General features: G+C 41.5%; 2 protein-coding genes across 12 annotated transcripts in view; one reads left to right on the forward strand and one right to left on the reverse strand.

Moving 5' to 3' along the window:
* LOC138951674 (ribosome-binding protein 1-like) overlaps positions 1-21,852 on the reverse strand; it is a 54,536-nt gene extending 32,684 nt beyond the window's left edge. For 9 of the 11 annotated variants that reach the window (XM_070323226.1, XM_070323223.1, XM_070323227.1 and 6 more), the window contains exons 1-14: positions 21,752-21,852; positions 20,584-21,566; positions 17,501-17,649; positions 16,509-16,581; positions 15,641-15,897; positions 15,185-15,222; positions 14,653-14,806; positions 12,700-12,912; positions 12,226-12,330; positions 11,823-11,927; positions 11,007-11,155; positions 10,286-10,406; positions 6,616-6,711; positions 5,612-5,704 (exon numbers count right to left, since the gene is read on the reverse strand). In XM_070323226.1, the coding sequence (XP_070179327.1) occupies positions 5,612-5,704; positions 6,616-6,711; positions 10,286-10,406; positions 11,007-11,155; positions 11,823-11,927; positions 12,226-12,330; positions 12,700-12,912; positions 14,653-14,806; positions 15,185-15,222; positions 15,641-15,897; positions 16,509-16,581; positions 17,501-17,649; positions 20,584-21,271 (2,241 nt within the window). In that variant the 5' untranslated portion in view covers positions 21,272-21,566; positions 21,752-21,852. The remainder of the gene's footprint in view (positions 1-5,611; positions 5,705-6,615; positions 6,712-10,285; positions 10,407-11,006; positions 11,156-11,822; positions 11,928-12,225; positions 12,331-12,699; positions 12,913-14,652; positions 14,807-15,184; positions 15,223-15,640; positions 15,898-16,508; positions 16,582-17,500; positions 17,650-20,583; positions 21,567-21,751) is intronic. The other 2 variants (XM_070323222.1, XM_070323229.1) reach the window with 2 other exon arrangements.
* On the forward strand, positions 965-4,663 carry LOC138953067 (uncharacterized). Its single transcript, XM_070324841.1, has 2 exons — positions 965-2,100; positions 3,802-4,663. Exon 1 carries the CDS (start codon positions 974-976, stop codon positions 2,078-2,080), a length of 1,107 nt encoding a protein of 368 aa, XP_070180942.1. The 5' UTR covers positions 965-973; the 3' UTR covers positions 2,081-2,100; positions 3,802-4,663.
* Positions 21,853-21,962: the final 110 nt, after the last annotated feature.

The raw sequence follows: 21,962 nt of genomic DNA on the forward strand, positions 1-21,962 counted from the left end.
CATAAAGGTGCTCTGAAAAGCAGAACACCATCTTGGTTCCTCGGGAACGCAGAAGAAGAAGGTTCCTACTTACATAATAATGTGACCCCTCCCCCCACCCTCTCATCCCTTTCAGGAAGCCCCAAATTAACACTTCCCCTCTTTAAAAGTTGCTTTCTCAGATTTTTGTTCATAACCTCTGCAAATCTAACCACTCTCTTTTTGGAGCTGATTTTCTGCGATTTTTGATGGTACTGGACATGTCATTGTCAACAAACAAAAAAACTTTTTTTTTTGCTAGAGAAAGAGATGCTCGCCCCCAAAGTCAGCTCAGAATATAACAAAGTCAACTGGTGTTCTTTATCTGTCTCCATTTATCATTTTATTTCTTTCTACTCGTTTTTACTTACGTCATCATCTGATTACAAAAAAACATTATCTGACATGATGCCTGAACTTTTCATGAATTATTTAACTCCAAAATGGTTACACTGGTAAAATTTAATTATTTATCACCTAATTTTAGTCATACGTAGTCACGTGAGTATCAGCGCATGCGCCCAGGGAAGATCAGTTGGCGCCATGTTTTTCCAGGGGTCGGACAGGTGTTTAGTGTTGCTCGATGTTTGATTAAATAGTTAATCTTTGCGGTAATGTATTGAGTTCATACTCACGTAGTTTACTACTGAAGATTGTTCCGATTGATTTAACAAGCTGTGGGTGAGTACCCTTTCATATTTTCGAGATCCGACGGGTAAAATCTTCGACCGGTTGGCGGTACCCCCTCACGTAGTAGCCTAACACTTTGGTTTTTTGGTAGTCATTTTGTTTGTCTTGCGAGACGGTGCTTTCAGTTTTTTGCACTACTATTTCCCTGTCTCATAGAGGACGTAGTTGGGGAGCACAGCCACAAAGTTTGGCGTAGTGTACGTGAACAAAGCGATCACTGAGTCAGCAGAGACTGGCGTTTTCGGACCCAAAGTAGGTCATAGCAATGGCGGAAAATTCGCAATGCGGTGCAGCAAAGGAGAAGGAGAGTTCTGGTGTTTCAAAAGAAAAGGCATCCAGTGATTCTAACAGCGTGGAAGCTGCATTAGAGAAAATGGACGCGCAGTGGACGCGAAGGTTCGAAATGTTTGCTGCCGCGATCGAACAGCGCTTCGCAAAAACTGACCGGAAGAGGAAGCGTGTAAGTTCGGAAAGTGATTCTGATGTGACGTCAGACGTTCCAAAAGATAAAACGAAACCGTCACCTTCGAAAGATGACGATGCAAGATACGCATCAGAAGGTGAGATTCAGGATGACACGGTTTCCGTTCATCCTAGTGATCGAGAGGAAGATTTGATCGCAGAACTAGACAAAGATCTAGAAGGGAAAGAGAAAACTAGTGCAGCTGTAGCTACTTCTCTTGCGGAATTGATCAACAAGAAATTCCGGAGTAAGCTTTCCGAAGAAAAAACGAAAGATAGAATGGAGAAATATGTCAGGCCCGAAAATTGCGGGGCACTACAGACACCTTTGGTGAACCCAGAAATATGGAAGTCTATGACTGGGGAAGCAAGGAATAGTGACATAAAATTTTCACACATGCAGAAAGCCATTGCTACTGCCGGCACAGCACTGGCAGAGAGCACTCAGACTCTGATCCATGCAAAGATAAATGCAGATGCAGAATCAAGGAAGAAAATTGGTGAAGCCATAGAAAAGAATGGCGATGCGATTGCTCTGGCAGGTAGTGCTTTTCATTCTCTTTCTATCCGCCGCAGGCAAGGTATCCGGCCGTTTCTAAATGCAAACCTTGCGGGTCTTTGTTCTGATTCTGTTCCGGTCAGTGACAAGTGGTTGTTTGGGGATAACCTAGCAACTTCCATGAAGGACATCAAAGAAATGGACAAATTGGGGTCAAGTTTGACACCTGTGGCAGGTCCAAGTGGGACTCAGAAAGCAAAGTATGGTGGTGCTAATGCTATGACTAACTACCGCTACAAGCCACATTTTTTAGGGAAAAAGAACAATCACTGGAACCACCAGAGGGGTCGAGGCAGCCAAACCCAGAAACACTTCGGGGGGAAGGCACGCCCTCAGTACAGAAGAACCTAGGCACAAAATTGGTCGATAAGGTGAGTGACTATTACAGATCGTTGCCTTTATTATGTAAACAACTGAAATTAGAAGCAGAGAACTTTGAAGGTGGTCGTTTACAACGGTTTTACCCAGTCTGGCAAAAGCTTACTTCTGATCCAGGAATTTTGGATACAGTTAAGGGAGTAAGGCTAGAATTTGAAACTGCTGAACTTCCTTCGTCAGCCTGTCAGGCAACATTGAACCAAACAGAAAAAGAAGTGATTGACTGCGAAATACGTAAGCTTTGTAAGAAAAAAGTTTTGTCCAAGTGCTTGTCAGTGCCTGGGGAACACTTGTCCCCGGTATTCACACGTCCAAAAAAGGATGGGTCACACCGCATGATTCTGAATCTAAAACGCTTAAATCAGGACATTACTTATAAGCACTTCAAAATGGATACACTCCAAGTTGCCCTGAATTTGGTTACACCAGGCTGCTACATGACATCAGTAGATTTGAAGGATGCATATTACACTGTGGCTGTTGCAGAAGACGATAAAAAATTCTTGAGATTTCTTTGGGAAGGACAGCTCTGGCAGTTTGATTCTATGCCCAATGGACTGGCTTTAGCTCCAAGAAAGTTTACCAAGCTCATGAAGCCTGTTTTTGCAAAATTGAGAGAGGATGGACATTTGTCTACCTCTTTTTTGGATGATTCTCTTCTTGTTGCAGATACTGAATCTGAGTGTATTGAGAACGTTCTGGCGACGGTGCAGCTTCTTCGCTCTCTTGGGTTTGTGGTGCACCATGAGAAATCAGTGCTTGAGCCAACACAGAAAATCCAGTACCTTGGAGTACTGATTGATTCTATTGCAATGACAGTCTCTTTGACCAAAGTTAGATCTGATAATCTTATTGAGTGTTGCAAGCGTGCTTTGAAAGTCCAGCTCATCACAATTCGAGATTTGGCTAAAGTCATTGGGAAGTTGGTGGCTAGTTTCCCAGCAGTAAGGTATGGGCCACTGTTCTATCGTAAACTTGAGTGTCAAAAAGGCTGCTCTGAAAAAAGAAAAAGGCAATTATGATAGTTGTACGGTACTTTCTGTTACAGCCAAAGATGAGCTGAGCTGGTGGATAGAGAATGTGAGCACTGCATATAATGTCATTGCAGTTTCTCAGCCTGATATCACGGTAGCGTCTGATGCATCGCTATCAGGATGGGGCTGTGTTTGTGAGGAAGAAAGATCAGGTGGACTGTGGCTACCCACTGAGGCTGCTTTCCATATAAACTACTTGGAGCTCAAGGCAGCATATTTTGCTCTCAAGTGTTTTGAGTCTAAAGTGAGCCAGAAGCATGTGCGTTTACTGTTGGACAATTCCACTGCTGTTGCCTGTATTAATAATATGGGGACATCTCATTCTGACTCTTGCAATGACTTAGCATTTTGTATCTGGCAGTGGTGCATTGCAAGGGGAGTGTGGTTGAGTTCTGCACACATTCCTGGTAAAGAAAACACTGCAGCAGATGAAGAATCCAGGAGAATTAATGTTGATGCTGAGTGGAAACTCAACAGTGATGTGCTGGAAGAAGCGTTGGTTCAGCTGGTAGTTTCACCTCACATTGATTTGTTTGCTTCCAGGATAAATACTCAGCGTTCCTGTTATGTGTCATTCAAAGCTGATCCAGAGGCACATGCTGTTGATGCATTTTCACTCTTTTGGCAAAGCCTAACTTTTTATGCTTTTCCTCCTTTTAGCATAATCCTGAGAGTGCTCCAGAAGGTGCGCAGAGACAAGGCTTCTGGTGTCATCATCGTTCCAGAGTGGAAGACACAGGTGTGGTGGCCAGTGCTGCTGAAGCTGCTGACTACAGACCCGGTGAGGCTGCCGTCCTCCATCAACCTGCTGTCTTTGCCAAGTCACCCCAGGACGAGGCATCGTCTTCTACCACGCCTTCAACTTCTGGCATGCAAGATATCAGGAGCAGATTGACTCATCAGGGGTTTTCGGGCCAAGCATCTTCCCTTATGTTAAACTCCTGGAGACCGTTGACTCAGAAAGCCTACAACACCTACATTCAGAAGTGGAAGCAGTATGTTAAAGACAAAGATATAGATGTGCTGTCACCTTCAGTGGTGCATGTTTGTAATTTTCTGGCTGATCTCTTTGACGCTGGAGCGAGTTTCAGTGCTGTGAACTCTGCTAGGTCTGCTTTGTCCGCTTATCTTCCGCGTATAGACGGTTTGACTATTGGCAATCATCCAGAAGTGTGTCGGTTACTAAAAGGTGTTTTTGAGCAGAGACCAGCTTTGCCCAAGCATTCTGACACTTGGGATGTAGGAAGTGTATTAGACTATCTGTGTACATTGCCTGATACAAGGGAGCTAACTTTGAAACAGTTATCTTCAAGAACAGCTTTGTTGCTTTCATTACTCACAGGGCAAAGAGGAAATGCCCTGCATTTGTTAAAACTTGATGATGTGAGATTGTTTTCAAATAAGTGTGTACTGTGGTTTTCTGACAAGCATAAGCACACCAAGCCTGGGGTTCATACTGAGCCAGCTGAAATTTTTGAGTTTGTACAGAATCGTAAACTTTGTTTGATGGATCATTTGAGAGTGTACCTGGAAAAGACTGAGAAATTGAGGAAAGGGAGAGAACTCTTTATTTCATATCAAAAGCCTCATGCACCAATATCCAGGAATTCTTTTGCCAGATGGGTGAAGGAAATGTTACGACAGGCAGGTGTGGACACTGACAGTTACAGTTCGCACTCAACCCGCTCCGCGAGTTGCTCGGCGGCGGCAAAGCAAGGGGCTAATTTGTCAACAATCCTGAAAGCGGCTGGCTGGTCGTCTGAACGAACTTTCATTCGGTTCTACAAGAGAAATGTGAAAGAAAAATCTAACTTTGCACAGTCTGTGCTTGATAGTTTCGTTAAGAAAAACTGAACATTCGGTTGGAGTTTAAAATCATGATGTAATATGAATTTGTGCCAAATTGAATTTTGTTCAAGTTATTGTTCAAACAGTTCTGTAATGCCGAAATAAATGTTGGCAATTGCAATTGGATTCTCATGTTTGTTTCGCAGTCACTAGGGGCTCTAAAGTCTCACGTGACTACGTATGACTAAAATTAGGTGATAAATAATTTAATAATTAAACTAGGCTTACGTAGGAAGGTGAAGTTTAATTAGAATTATTTTGAGCCTAATGGCAGGAAGGAGTAGTTACGTGCCCTCCCTGTCTGGCTCAGAATGAATCTGATTGAATGTATCCCTCCCTAATATGTAAGCCTAGTGACTGCTCCGAGCTCTAAATACTGGTCTTCCCTGGGCGCATGCGCTGATACTCACGTAACTACTCCTTCCTGCCATTAGGCTCAAAATAATTCTAATTAAACTTCACCTTCCTACGTAAGCCTAGTTTAATTATTAAATTAAAAATTGAAGCTGGAAAACACTCTTTGCTTTAAGAACTTTCAGACGTTACCGAGTCACACACACCACACACACACAGACACACACACAGACACACGTATGAATGCGTATGCGCGCACACTCCTCACCAGTTTGTCACTGACTGTGACGGAGGGGAAAAGACGTTTCAACGCTTCACGATCCATTTGCTCCATCTCTGACACTGCTTTTGTCACATTCTCCTGGAACACACAAACACTGAAGTTAGCAAACATGAATCAACCAAACAAGTGAAATTTTGATTTGACTGAAATTCTAGGCTCTTTCTCTGTGCTTTCTGTTTTGTCTATGCTTTCTGGCTATGCACAACACTAGCTCATGAACCAAAGTAGAAGAAAGTGTTTTCAAAAATGTTGTGTGCTCTAAAATGGTATGTGTAATCAAATTACTCTAATCTTGGATGTTCTGAAATTTCATGATCATGAATCACTGGAAAAGGCCACCTTAACTTTGAAGTTAAAAGAAATAAATAAATGAACAAGTTTAGACCATTTACAGAAAATAACATTCATGACTAATGCTGCCCAAACTAATGCTGAGGTTAAGATGGTTTTTAACTTTGAATATTGTGTTCAAGATGATTAAAATTGAAGACACACATCCAGAAACATGAAAGGTAACTACAATACTATATCATGCGGTTATCACTGAACATTCCTTGCCAAAAGAAACGATACTGTTAAAATAAGCTAAACGGTAGATTCATGAAAGCATGATTAAGCAAAAGCCAAAATGAAACGAGTTAAATGACAGCAAATATGTTACAGTATTAGATATGAAATTTCATGTCTCGGACTTCATTAGGAAAGATGATTATTGCTTCACATATATAGACAGATTCACAGACATAAAGACGGACACACACCCAGACAAACAGAGGAGCTAGACTGTGAACACTCTGAACTTGCAGGCAGTTAATTAAAGGAGTTCAACAAACTTGTGTGAATTCACAAACAGAAACATTGTGCAAAAATGCAAAAATGAAAGTTGTGTTTCCTGCGAAAAGAACAGCAGTTAGTGCAAGTGATAATGGTAAATGTTGCATCTACAGAGAAGTGCAAAACAACAAGATGAACTAGAAAAGAAGAATTACCCTAGATGATTTAAGGGATTTATCAACTTTTTCTGCTGCAGACTTTTCAGCTTTTTCTAAAGCCTCCATTGCTTTCCAGTTCTTTTCGCGCAATTCCTGCATAACACACAAAACAGTTCAGAAAATGGAGTAAAATTAATCCAGGGATATCATTGACATTCAACAACAAATCATTTGCAGAAACAATATCTGCTTCTGAGGCAAAAAAAGAAAAACCAATCAACTTCAACAAAAACAATCATTGTGAGCATGGACATTTCCAGAAATCATCAGCAGACAACGATCGTCCATTTCATTTGAAAGGTCCTGCTACAATGTTTCAGTCTAGCTATTAATATACGGAACAATTCTGTCAATATTTTGTCTTAAAGAGAAGGATAAAATCCTAATAATCAAACGGGCGAAATAAGTCGGAGCAAATATGCTCTCTCTTAAGCTCGGCTGAATTGCCTTTTCACGGCAATTTTGAATTTGTGCACAGAAAGAGAACTCTACAGGCAAGGTCCTAAAAGGGAGTGCTTTTCTGATGCAAGCTTTTCTGAGTACTATGACTACACACCAGTGCCACATATTTGCTGTCTCTTGAAGAGTTCATGAAAAGATAGAATGCATTCATGTTCTAGTTTTCTACAGAATACACTTTACACTCCTTCCATCCCAGTTCTAAATACATGTTAATTGTAGGGTACAGTAAAAGATTGGGAAATTAAATGTGTTAACCGATACCAGAAATTACTGCTTCCAACAGAGCATTACGATTCTTATCAACTCAAATTACATTTGCGGTGTGTCCATTCCACCTTTTTGTAACAGATGCTACTCATGCAGACCTGTTTACCCCCACAACTTGACAAGAGTAATGGTCAAGTAAAACAAGAAGAGCAAACGCTCGATCGAGTCACTTTCGCAGTTCTGAATATTATATGAGGCATCAGATGGACAGGAAGAAATTGCTATTCACAACACAATGAGTCACGTTCACATAAAATTTGAGCCCGGTCACTTTTATAGTTTCCGAGAAAAGCCCAACGTTAAGTTGTGTGTTGCCGAACAGAAAAGGCTAGTTATCTCCCTTGTTTTTCTGATAACGTTCGTAAAAGGCTACAGATGTAAATACTTTGATGTAAAGAATAATCCTACAAAGTTTCAATCACATCCGATGAACTTTGTCAAAGATATAAAATGTCTAATTGGCTCACGTAAGTGTAGCCTATGCGATGATAAACTTTGTCTGTCTGTGCGTGTGTGTGTGTGTGTGTGTGTGTGTGATAGAAACTTTAACATTTCCGAGTCTATGGATAAAGCTCGCATAAGAAGATTACGTCTCGGTCAAAAGTGTTTGACGTGTGTGATAGAAACTTTAACATTTGAAGACGTCACATTATGACGTAAGAGGGTTAGACGTCACGCAAAGGAATTACTGAAAGTCTCGGTCATTGTTATTGTGAGCGAGCCGAGACTAGTTGGCAGATCCAGTGTCTCGCTTTCTTACACAGTTTCACCTAGATGCTTACTGTGTGTGTGTGTGTGTGTGTGTGTGTGTGTGTGTGTGACGGAGTGATTGAGTTTGTGTTACTGTTTGTCGATTTCTTACGTGAGCCTTGATGGCTTCACCTCTTGTTTTTCCTTTGACGCTGACCTGTGACCTTGAAAAAGGTCAAAGGTCAACGAAACCATCGTTAAAGTGTAGAGGTCATTGGAGGTCACGACTAAACAAAATATGAGCCCGATCGCTTTGATAGTTTCCGAGAAAAGTCCAACGTTAAGGTGGTGTCTACGGACGGCCGGACGGCCGGCCGGACAGACTAACACTGACCGATTACATAGAGTCACTTTTTCTCAAGTGACTCAAAAAATAGTAATCTGATGACCAAAATAGTAACCCAGTGGTTACAAATAACAACATTAGTAACACAAACCTTAATTGAAGCACAATTGAAAATCGTAGTCTGAACTCAAATGGAGTAATTTCCCCCCAAAATAGTAGTAATAAATTACTCCAAAATAGTAAGGGTAAACAGGTCTGCTCATGCCTGTTGGGTGCAAACATACATTGCAATCATACGCAGACCTATTTCTGTAAAGTATATTCACATATTCTTTTCCTTGTCAACACATAACCCAGATTTCACTGCTTGACTAAATTAACCCTGTGAAAGCGACGTCACATATACTGAAAGAGGAGTGACCGTTTGATATTCATTCTGTTGGACAGTGAACCTCACGCAGGGCTAAATCGGGTTATTGCCCACTAAGCTTTAACATAAAACAAAGCTGGACAAAAGTGCTGAACCTGAAGAGAAGCGATCATGTAATAAACTATTCCTTGTTTCCTCTTTTTTCTCTGAGGTGGCAGAGTAAGGGGTCTCTTTCTGTACAGGAGACGTCCACAATGGCAGTATTTGAAATTTAAGCTAGTAAAACAAAAAATGTCAAAAGAAAGAAACTCTTGGCATACATTCTATGAAAATGACTGTTGACAAAGCACAGAATTTGCAAATCTACTTTTTCTATCCAATTCTAGCAAGCAGGTTGATAAGTTTCCGGGTATACACATTCCCACAGTTCAGTAACAACATAAAACACACTAAACCTTTTACAACGCAACTACCAAGACTGACAGGACATTCTTAATATGTGGGAAGGGAGGTGGGTGCAAGTTAGTGGTAAGAAGGGGAGATTTTCTGCACATCAAGAACATTATTTCAACATGCAAAAGTTACGTAATTCACTCAATTGTCATCTGAATTAAAACTGACAGCTTTGAGTATCACTTGGTCAGAAATGGTTATTCACACTAAAGGACATAGGGGATTGCTGAAATTATCACCAGTGAGCAAAAGCCCTTCACGTGGGGCTTTGAAAAGTACGGAAAATCCTATATTTACGTAAACATGTTATGTCTGGATGACAGATTGCGCACCAGCTGCCTGACACTCGTTATTGTTAAATGTTTATCATTTTGTTGTGCTATTGCCAAAGCTTATAATGTGAGTTTCTAACTGGAGGTACTTACAACATGCATCATTATCCAAAATGTTAAGTTGCTACTCCACACTATTTCAAGGATTGAACAAAACAATTGCCTATGAAGTGTTTGTGATTGCACCTGTATGTCATGCATTTCCATTTACCCTCAACTGCTTCCACTATTGTCAGTGCTCAGTTTTTATCTCAAGTTTGCACGTTCTTTTTTCTTCACATTAGATAACACCTATTTGGATACCAAAAGAAACAGACTCGGTCATTACTTTCATAAGTTTCAACCCCACTTTATTACAAACTGATAACGAATGCTGTGACAGTCAAAGGTCTCAAAGAAAAATGAGAACTACGTGTGGGGGAAGGCTTGGGGTGTTACTCGGATGCTTCCTGTTCTTCAACCGCCCCCCCTAACCCCACCTACTGACCTCCTTAGAAATAGGAGGATAGGCTAGGATCCAATAATTCCTATTATTATTTTTTTTTAGATTTTTGGGGTTGCGCTCTCGTTTTCTTTGTGATGATAACCTAAAAAGGTTTCTGCAATGTATCGATCCTGATCCTGAGAAGCAGCTTCTCAGAGACACACCCACCACAAGAGCCCAACCATCCCAACCCACAGTGCTAGGAGCTTACATTATACCACGAGGACTGCCAACCCCACTTGTTCCCTTTTCATTTTACTCACATTGTTTTTCTGTTTCTGGGCGTCCAGTTGGGTCTTGAGCTCTGTGAGCTGTGAGGAGGTAGAACGCTGCACTTCCAGCTCCGACTGAAGCTTGGCTAGCTCCGCAACCTTCTCAGACAAGCTGTGAACACAGACACAGGCACAATGCTGAATGGTCAATGCTTAGGGGGTTGCAGGGAAACAAAGGTTTTACAGAAACACATTTAACAATGGATACTAAATAATTGATTCATTTGTCCATGCACCACCTAAATTAATTTTGCATTTCACACAATTACCCTGAAGGAGACTAGTGGCAAAGAAAACATCCATTTAACTTGCAATCAGTTCAGGTCAAAATAATTCATTTGCCTTTGCTATCACTAAATGCATTGCCAAAATCAAAAGCTTTTTAAAAAACAATTAACAAAAAACACCAAGAAAGATGGTTTATGGATTTTAGAACGCTAGCACCATCTATTTCAGATTTTTACTTTAGATTAATCTCTATTATTTCTTGTCATGACTGTTAAAGCTGGCAAGATGATTGTACCGCTCTTTAAGCTTAACAACTGCTAATGATTTAAAAGCTACAACCCAACCATACTTCAGATATCCATCATAGAATTAACCACACATTTTTTCTGTCTCAATGAGTTACAAACCAAGACAAATGTATATTCAAGAAAAAGAAGAAGCAAAGCAAGTTAGGGGTCAAGAGGTGTGCAAAACAGCAACTCACATGCGCTCATGTTCTGTGACAGCAATGACATTCTTAGCATCCCCGTGAATATCTCCGTTGGGGGCTGGGGGTGCCGCTGCGACAGTCTGCTGCTTCTCTTTGGTCACCTTCACCTCCTGGTTCAGGGTCAAGTTCTCTTGCCGAAGTTGCTGTGCAAAAAAAGAAGAAAATGTGTGTGCAAAACGTAGAAATAAAAATGCATTTTTACCTAAACATTCGTCTTTTACATTTTCTTCATCACTAATGTTTTCCTAAAGAAATTTTTTATTATGGAAACCTTGTAAATAAGGCTGTGTATGACAATCATGAAGTGTTGAAATATGTGTAATTTTGATATGAATAAATGTGGAGATTAGGTGTGAACATATCCTATAGTTTTCTTCTTCTTCCTTCATAGGCTTAAACTCCCACGTTCACTCGTGTTTTTGCACAAGTGGATTTTTACCTGTATGACCGTTTTTACCCCGCCATTCAGGCTGCATACGTCGATTTCGGGGGAAGCATGCTGGGTATTTTTGTGTTTCTATAACCCACCAAACTCTGACATGGATTACAGGATCTTTTCCGTGCACATTTGATCTTGTGCTTGCGTGTACACACGAAGGGGGATAAGGCACTAGCAGGTCTGCATATAAGTTGACCTAGGAGATCAGAAAAATCTCCACCCTTAACCCACCAGGCAGCTGTGGCCGGGATTTGAACTCATGACCTTCAGATTAGGAGGCCGATGTCTTGTCTACTACGCCCGTCATCCTATAGTTTGAATATGTGTGTGTGTGTGTGTGTGTGCACACACAAAAGCATGAGTGTACATACCTGAAGTTCCTTGGCAGTTTCCTCCTGTCTGCGTACAGCCTCTGCAAGCTGTTTCTCCAGGTTCTTTATGTTGCTCTCCATCTCTTGCTTCTTGCGCTCAGTCTCCTGAAATAAACAAAACAGTCAGTCTACACACACACACACACACACACCCACACGCACACACACCCACACACACACACACACACACACACACACACACACACACACTCTCTCTCTGTCACATACAGATACTCACACAAATAACAAGCACACTGGAACTCTCTTAATGACACCCCACCCCCTCATTTTCAGACTTGTCTTTCTCAGATTTTCCGTTCGTAACCTCTGTAACTTTATATTGATTTTTGACTCTCTCCTTCTTCAGGTCTCATTTCTAAGAAAAACAGAGGTTCCACTGTACCTGGAATCCCTTGGCGGTGTCATCCTGTCTGCGAGCAGCGTCTGCCAGCTGTTTCTCCAGGTTCTTCACGTTGCTCTCCAGCTCCTGCTTCTTGCGCTCAGTCTCCTGCAACAAGCAAAGCAAGACTTTCAGGATGATCTTCACATAACATTCACAACAATCACACTGCTATCTCCAGATTTAGCCCCATGGAACTGACGAAAAAAATTGAAAGATGGGTGAGCATTTTGAGATTCATTCAGTCCCTGTTATGAGCTCAGTTAGTTATCATGAATCACCCCTAGTCAATGCCCGATATGCGACAGATTTCAAATCCTTTACCATGTGTGAAATGATATCCCAAGAGAGAACACCTTCTGTTGTCCATCACCTTAACCAAAATATACCTGTCATGACAGCCCCCCCCCCCCCCCCCCCCCCCGGTTTGGTGTCCTTTCACCACAGGTGCCACTGTACTTGAAGAAGACAATTCACCTGAAGTTTGGCACCCATCTCCTTGTTGGCATCAGAGGCAGACAGGTGTTTCTCCAGTTCCTGCAGTTTGGTTTTCAGCGCAGCACATTCAGCCTCTGCAGCACCGGTGGCCTTCTTCAGGTCAGCCGACAGGGAGGCGTTCTTGGCTTCAGACTTCTTTAGCTCGGCCTTCACCTCATCAAACTTCTTGGCCATGTTGTCCCCTGCACCATTCTGCAACAGTCATCCATGTCCAACAATAATACAGTGGAACCCCCCTTTTAAGACCTCCTAAAATCTGAGAAAACCAGGTCTTAAAAAGGAGGGACTCTTAAAATGGAGGTACATAAATGGAGGTACATTTACAAAGACTATGAAAGGTAAATGTGAAAGAGTAAGGTCTTAAAAGAGAGTAAATTTAAATTGGGGAGTCTTACAAGGAGGGTTCCATTGCAATACCAATAATACTCATATGGAGCAAATCCTACTACAGTGCCTTACGATACTGAAGAAGAAAAAAAACCCACACACACGCAGATGTTGATCCTAAGTTCTATCTTTCTTTATTTGGTGTTTAACGTCGTTTTCAACCATTCAAGGTTATATCACGACGGAGGGAAGGGGGGAGATGGGATAGAGCCACTTGTCAATTGTTTCTTGTTCACAAAAGCACTAATCAAAAATTTGCTCCAGGGGCTTGCAACGTAGTACAATATATGACCTTACTAGGAGAATGCAAGTTTCCAGTACAAAGGGCTTAACATTTCTTACATACTGCTTGACTAAAATCTTTACAAACATTGACTATATTCTATACAAGAAACACTTAACAAGGGTAAAAGGAGAAACAGAATCTGTTAGTCGCCTCTTACGACATGCTGGGGAGCATCGGGTAAATTCTTTCTCGTCCCAACCAATATGGGACTCCCCCTTACCCGCGGGGGGCTGATCCTAAGTTCTATACACAACACATTACACTGAATGTTCATAGGACAACCTCACATCCAGCAACACTTTTGCAGGCCTGACGGTGACCACCGACTTAGTGCTGTGGGTTTATAACGGGTACAACTACAATGAAAATATGATGCCATCTTACTCATCTCATCTCTTCAGACCTAGCTCCACACCTGCCCCTCCACCACCCCCAGAATGTGTTTAACCCAATGCCCCCTGACAAAAATATGGCAGGCAGCCTTCTTAATCCTGAGCAAAGGGAAACTACTCCGCACAACATGCACACATACAAAACAAAACAATTCATATAAAATCATAGAGTACTCACATTTATATAGAAGATGGCAGAATAACTCGAGAATAGACTATAGTTTCATATGCAAGTATGTTCTGTCCACTTCCGATGTAATAAATGTTGTTTAACAAAAAAAATCCAGCAAGTGTTCTTCAAAAACGTCCAACGTGTCAGCCTTCAGTCCTCATTTACACCAATATATGTTGAAACTCCCAGAAAAATCCTCCCGAAAGTCCTGTTGTCGAATAACAACACCCAGATCGATGTCAGACTCATCCCCTTTCACCTCTTCAAGTAGAAAACCTTCGAACATGATCGAACACCATACTTCCAAACCTTCGTTCAACGCCATTATGTCAGACAAAAAAATCTCAAACTTTGAAAATTCACAGCTAACACACTATCGCATCGATTCAAACTCTGCTAACGCTAGAATGAAGCAGCCGGAAGGAAGTGCATTAATCACATCCGGTCGCAAGGCCTTATGGGTAAGGCTCAAAGCGAAAGTGAAAGTAGGTGACCTAGTGTTTAGCGGGCCATGCCGGGCGTTTCAGGGATTTCATAGGGCACTTCCAGCGGGCCATGCCGGGCGGTTCAGGGGGCATTGGGTTAATGGCCCAGAGCAAGCAAAACATTTTTTTTGGGGGGGGGGGGGGGGGGAATGTTCAGTATTGCAGACTTTCATACACTACGGCAAGAGGGGAACAGAAACAAACACACACCTTGGAACTCTCAATTTTCTTGAGCTTATCCTCCAGGGACTTCTTGGCATTCTCCGCAACGTTGATCCTGGATGCGTTGTTGGACAGCTCCTTCTCCAAGATGGACAACTTCTGTCGCAAGTTGTTCACCTCAGACATTGGTACGCTCTCCGTTCTGCAACACAAACATAAAAGGTTGTGATAACCGTATCTAGCACAAAACACCTTACAATTGTACTCATTTCTAATTCCTTTAAAATAACAACTTCATTAACAATGCTGCAGGGTTTCGAAGACTATTCAAAGCCAAAGAAACCATGGGATACTTATAACTTTTTCTTTGTTCAGACCTATTTTTCTGCCAAATACCCGCCAGAACGCGTCTCAAAATTCCGCCTTCCAGCATAGCTACAAGCACCCTTGTTGTTCAAAATGATCGCTAGAAGTGCCAGAGAAAAATTAAACTCCAAAGAATAACGTGAGCACCCTATGATAGCTCATGTGGAAAAAATAACTTTCTTTCAAAGCAGATTGCTGTAAAAAGAATACTTACGAAGCCTTAGCAATAGTCTCCTGCAGAATTCTGTTTTCCTGCAAATCGACATAAAAAAACCAGATTAAATAGTAAGCAATCATTGATTCCCTCAAATTAAGAGAATGAGGATACATAAAAAAAGAAGAAAGCTAAACGAAGTTAAAAAAAATAACAATACAGAAGATCAGTTGCAGAATCTTGTCAACTTTAGCATTCATCAAAATGTACAAGACGTATTTACACCCAACCAAATATTGGTCAGGCCACCCACATTACACATGCATTAATAATTAACCCCTAATTAATAAAAGAACCCTAGTCCCCCCAGCTTCCTCTTAAGACTGTCCTTAATTGAGCCTGAAGTTGACTTCACAGAAACTTCAGTGCCAAAGCTTCGTGCAGCGAGCTTCCCAAAGTTGACTTCACCCAATTAATATCAGTCTAAACAAAACTGGCTTCAGCCACAACACACACCTGCTTCAGTTTCTGAATCATGGCAGCGTCACCCGACTTCTCCAGCTGCTGGAGGCGGGCCTGCATCTTGGCGCTCTCGATCATGTTCTGCTCGTGCACCTGCCTCAGACGGGCCTCCAGAGCCTCCATGTCGGCGCTCTGCACCGCCAGTTTCTCCTGGTAGTGCTTCTCGATGCTGGCCAGCTTGGTGCGCTCCACGGTCAGCTCGTTGCGGAGCTCCTTCACGCGGTTGTTGGCTGACATCGCCAGCTGCTGCTCTGTTGAGTGGTATACAGTTTGTTAGAAATATAGTGAATGTTTTATTTGGTCCACAATTAACCCTTGCATGTCCCCCAAAGTTGACGTATGGTTGCCTGAATGGAAGGGAAAAAATGGTCATACATGTAATAACCCACTTTTGCACACAAAACTGAGTGCATGTGGGAGTTTCAGTTTTAGCCCATGAACGCAGAAGAGGGAAAAAAAAGAAACCTTCTATGAAGTTACTTTCCTTGACTTTTGATTCTTGTTAACAATGATGGTGTGTGAAAAACTGGTGAAGTTTTTAACTACATGCCTTTGATGGAGTAAACCTGCTGTCCTGATCAAAAGATGCCTAATTTCTGGTCTTGCTCCTCCATAATTAATTGTCCCAGATTGTAAATGGGAATCCCATTGATACAAATTTACCATAACTGAAAAACAATCAGCTATTATTCAAAATAACTATATTTTCTAATCTTTAACCGGCTAACATAAGCCCTTCAAGGAGGGGGAAAAAATGCTCTCTAAATACAGTACATTGGTTCAACTTTGTGTGATGGTACCAGGGGTGATGCTGATTCTAAGCAATTCAAATTCCCTTTTTAATAACAAACAGAAATCTTACCTTCCTGAAGAGCCCTCTCCTTCTCTTCCAGCTGTTTCTTCATCAGGGCAATAGGGTCTCCTTTCTGACTCTTCTACAAAGCAAAAAATATCATCTTAACAGTTGCACAATGAAAGGATAGAATGTGTGTGTGTGCATGCCAGTGTGTGTGTGCATGCCAGTGTGTGTGTGCAAGTTTGTGTGTGCACATCTGTGTCTGTGAACACTTCACATCAAAAGATAATGTCTGATCCTCATCCCTTTTCAAAAACACCAGCCTGCAAGCAGATTACCCTGCCTGTTATTTAATGCACAAATAAATGCAAATTTTCACTGACACAAAGTCGTCTGAAACAGTAAACGAAGCCTAACAGCCTGTTCATTTCCTGTCCCCAGCTAGTGGGGCTTGGGCTTAGCCCTGAAGATGCCGAGTCAACACAGACAAATAATTATTCACTATGCCGCACACGCTCTGGGGAACAGCTACCTGCAAAGCTACGCTTCCGATTTTCCTCATTTTAAACTGTTCCAGCACCATGCACAAACCACTTTGCCATTACTGAAATACTTGTCCAAAGAAGTAAGAAGGATTTTCAATTTGCCATGAGGAAAAAAGAGTCAAATTGCCTTTCACCGTAACCATATTGAAAGTATTTCCTTAGTTGTTAATCAAGAAACTGTTTGAGTATAAAGCTTTGACTAAGAACACAACCCACTGCACATGTACTCTGACAGCACATTGTAATTAACTTAATTATTGTAATTAACTTAATTAAGTGGATGTAGCCTTCAAGTTAAACAAAGTGTATGTTTGACCGCTCTGCTCCTGTTCTTTTTAAAAGAAATAGAAATTTCAGTTTGATGAATGAGTGAAAGTATATCCTGAACAGGTTTAAAAGCAGACCCAACACAAGATGTTCTGAAACAATGATGGGATGTCTGACATGCCTTGCAGCTTACAGTGACACCAATTCTTCCAATCAACTAAACTGAACATGCAAGCACACAATTACCTTGTTCCACGACTCAGGGGTGACACCTGTGACTCCTTGGCGGTTGAGCAAGATCTCAATCAGGGACTGAACCTCACGGTCATTCAGGCTGGCTGTTCGCACAGCGTCCACCAGGCGAGACCCACCCAGGGAGGAGGAGCTTTCCACAGCTACACATATACAGAGGTCATACACATCACCACCAGTGTACGATGAAGAAGAATATGAATGCACATCACCAAAAGCCCAAACACACACATAAAAGGGTACATTAATGTACTGATCACTCAAGCAAAGTATAACTTGTGTGGGCTGGGTGGCAGAGTGGTAACGCACTTGCGCTCGGAAGCGAGAGGTTGCGAGTTCGACCCTGGGTCAGGACGTTAGCAATTTTCTCCCCCCTTTCCTAACCTTGGTGGTGGGTTCAAGTGCTAGTCTTTCGGATGAGACGAAAAATCAAGGTCCCTTCGTGTACACTACATTGGGTGTGCACGTTAAAGATCCCACGATTGACAAAAGGGTCTTTCCTGGCAAAATTGTATAGGCATAGATAAAAATGTCCACCAAAATACCCGTGTGACTTGGAATAATAGGCCGTGAAAAGTAGGATATGCGCCGAAATGGCTGCGATCTGCTGGCCGATGTGAATGCGTGATATATTGTGTGAAAAAAATTCCATCTCACACGGCATAAATAAATCCCTGCGCCTTGAATATGTGCGCGATATAAATTGCATAATTTTTTTTTATTTTTTAATCCCTGCGCTTAGAACTGTACCCACGGAATACGCGCGATATAAGCCTCATATTGATATTGATATTGATTGACTATAAGCATCATGTATGATAGTATGCCCCAGTGGAAAGAGCTACTCTATACTACAGTCTTCAGGTGACAACTCAAAGGTGTGCTGGGTTTTTTTTTTGTGCATGAAGATTACAAATAAAGCTACAAGGGAGGCAAAACACATTATACAAACCGGCAAAACACAACTGTCTCTGTTAAATGATAACAGTTAGAATTATTAGCACTGTTTTAACCGCACTACATGTGATGGGGGGAAAACCCACACACTCAGTATGGGTCAGTGTGTAACTGTGCTGTTACTACTCATAAGAATTGTTATTCTTTCCTGCCATCTAGTTCATTGCACACCAAAGTTGGGAGCAGTTGTTTCAGCAAAAAAGAAACATTCTGCTTTTATGCCTTCAAAAATGTCCAATTTCTTCAAATATAATCTTGCACAGCACTGGCCCCGTGAGTAAAAACTCCAGCAAATTACAGGACAGATTTTGAAATGTTCATGTCATGATTACAGGAGAAGGTGAAGTAAGCCCCAGGGCAATGCATCCTATTAATGCCAAAAGCCAATCCCTTTTGCAAACGGAAATATGTATATTACATGCCAATAAATATTAACTGTCAACTGAACTCAGGTATACCCATGTAATGTATGCCGACACCAAGTACTCTTACCAACCCAGTGTTCTCATGAGTTCATGTTACCCTACAGCTGTCATTGAGATGAACACATTATTATGATACAGTGACACAAATGTAACAGGTTCACACAATCCTGTGCTACATGCAGCTGCAATACACTTTATAGCTGATATACTTGATACATTTCACTCTATGTAAACGGACACACTTTCAAGTGCAACTTCCAAACTAATTGAAATTATGTGAACTTATCTCAAAACAACACAGCCCCTTATTCTTGTTGGTACTGGACTGGAAGGTACAGAAAAAGAAGAGTAAGCATAAGTGCTACAACTTCATTTTTGCTGTGATCTCTGAACAAACAATGGTTAGTGGCTGGTCAAAATAGACTGAGAATGTAAAAACCAACAAGTTTATAAGGAAAAAAGCTGTGTAGGTACCAATACTACTAATGACTGCAATCAAACAAGTGTTATTTTGCTAAGAGTGAACACGATTTGCTGATGTGTAAATAATTTATGTGGGGACAAAAATGTGTGCCCACTGGTGAATGTTTTGAGGCTCACTGCGTCTTTTAAACATGTAATGTGGAAATGCCCTTGGGAGGAAAATGAGTGTTCTAAATATGCAAAAACACAAAGGCTTTGAGGTTGTTGTTTTTTTTAGGCCTGAAGGAAATTCAAGTGTGACCTTATCAAGTTATCCGAGGTCAAACACATTTCCTCAATGAGTGTGAACATTAAAAAAAAAAAATGAAAGCAAGAAAACATCCCCAAATACCTGACAAGTAATTGAGTAAACAAAGTTGACACCTTACCAAGAAACTGAGACCAGAGATAGTTTGACTACATACTGTGTGGATGCTGGTGTGTGTACATTTATACTCAAGACTAAAAATAAAAAAAATTAAATTAAAATCACGAAAAAACAAACCTATTTGAGTTCTGACTGCAAGTTGTAACTGACAATTTCTTCTCAGACCACTCAGAATGCGACATGTTAGCATTTGCAAACCATAGCCTTTCTTGCAGTTGCACAACCAAGTTAGCATGGTTAAATACCCCCATGATTATTCACTCTCTAATGCTGAAGCTGCTTGGAAACAAACCTTTCCTTTACTAAGTTACTTGCTCAGGTTTATGACTACCGTACATTTATCTTTACATGAGTGTTCATGAAGGAAACCTTCCTTCATACCCCTTATCAGTTTGATTAATTATAATGTCACACAGAAGACAGGTTAGACCCACCTAGGTGGCAGTGATAATTTCTAATCAATTTTAAAATTGCTTCTTGCTGATAAAATGAAAACCATTTCTAAGAAGATTAATACTTTCTGTCATAAAATCATGAGCCATCCAAATATGTGTCAGTAAATTGTAAACTGCAAGTTCTACCGTCGCACAAATAGCAACCTAATTGAAAGCAACCCTGGCACCTACATGTGCATATGGATCTTGGAGTATATTTCATCTGATACATAATATCATAAATAATATGTATTCATAAAAATAGCCTAGCTACCAGCTTGACATGTGTCAAGCACTTTGAGACACTAGTATATTAGTAAAAGATAATACACTGAAAATCAAATCAATGTTCATGTGATGATGTGTATTGCAATACATAAACTGATAAAGAGGAAATAAGGACCAACCCACCTGGAGCACTCTTGGACTTGCTGGCTTTCTTCTCCTCCACAGTACTAGAGCCTTGCTGGACCTCCATAGTCTCCACTCGGGTGGCTCTGACTTTCTGCACCTTGACCTCCTTCACAGACTCCTTCACTTCCTGCTTGAACTCAGCCTGATGTTGTCCTCCCTTCTCCTTCTTGTGGGTCTGGTCATGAAGCTTCTTTAGCTCCAAGTCATCCAGAGGCTTGATCGGCTTGTGGGGCAGTTCTGCAGCCTTATCCGTTACAGGGGTGACCTCATCTTTGTTGTGCAGGATGGACTTCTTTCTAGCGGTACCCCTATTCCTTGGCACATTGCTGCTGCTTAGCACCAAGCTATCAGAAGGCTCAATGATTTGAGCCTCAAGTTCCAGATTGACCATTTTGTGCTCTTTCTGTGTGGTTTTCGGTGAGTCTTTCAGCTCCGGTTCTGTCGCCTGGGCAGACTTCTCCTTCGACTTGTCGCCTTTCCCTTTCTTGTATTTCTTCTTCAGTAGCTCCTTTTCTACCTTCTTGTCATTCTTGACTTTCTCTCTCTCCTCTTCCTGGCGTTTCTTCTGCTCTGCCATCACTTCTTCAAATGTCTTCTCCCTCATGGTTACTGCAGCTATGAAGTATATCAACAGTGCAGATATGACAAAAATGGCAATGCCAATCAAGACGGTTTGGGGATCCATCTTGAAGGTTTGTGCTGTTACTCCACTTGACACGTGTGTGGTTCAATGTAATTGAAGTAGGCCGCCTTCGCCCAGGTCATGCAATAAAAAGCCGGCTTAGTTATGTACCAGCCAGCACAAGTGGTTTTTCAACGCACCACGCCCCTTTTCAAAATCGGCCACTCACGACTGTTCCTTTGCCTTTATGTTGTATCACAAAGAGACTCCGGTCAAGGGCAGTAATTTACAGGTTAAAAATGTTCAGAACACTTCCATGAAACTGTCAGCTAGACATTTTCTTGAACAGCCGTCTGATCTGCAACAAAACAACACGTCCACGTAAGCAGTCTGATAAATCTGAACGTGGAGATCTTCCAGTATTTTGAAACAGGGGGCTACAGACATTTTCGTGACAAAAATAAACATACTAGGAGTGAAAAACAGACATAAAACACTTAAACAAGGGGTAATAAAAGCTTTCCAGAAGTTTAGTGGACTCACCACAGCAGTGGAAGTACGTCAACGTGGATTCCGGATGCCGCATAAGCCAATGCTCTCTGCTTCAGCAAACAGACCGACATGCCGTTTGTGTGACTTGTAACAGCCTCTCTGATTGGATGGTGTTCGGTCTAACAAATACTATTGTTAAACACACTCCCTTGCACATTCGGAAAATCACGACAAATAGACATGCCATTGTATTCCAAACATA

Source organism: Littorina saxatilis, linkage group LG17, assembly GCF_037325665.1.
Source record: "Littorina saxatilis isolate snail1 linkage group LG17, US_GU_Lsax_2.0, whole genome shotgun sequence".
Classification (NCBI taxonomy): domain Eukaryota; kingdom Metazoa; phylum Mollusca; class Gastropoda; order Littorinimorpha; family Littorinidae; genus Littorina; species Littorina saxatilis.

Bases quoted from the DNA above. Each gene is read 5' to 3' on its own strand.
- LOC138953067 (XM_070324841.1), top strand. From the start codon at position 974: ATGGCGGAAAATTCGCAATGCGGTGCAGCAAAGGAGAAGGAGAGTTCT.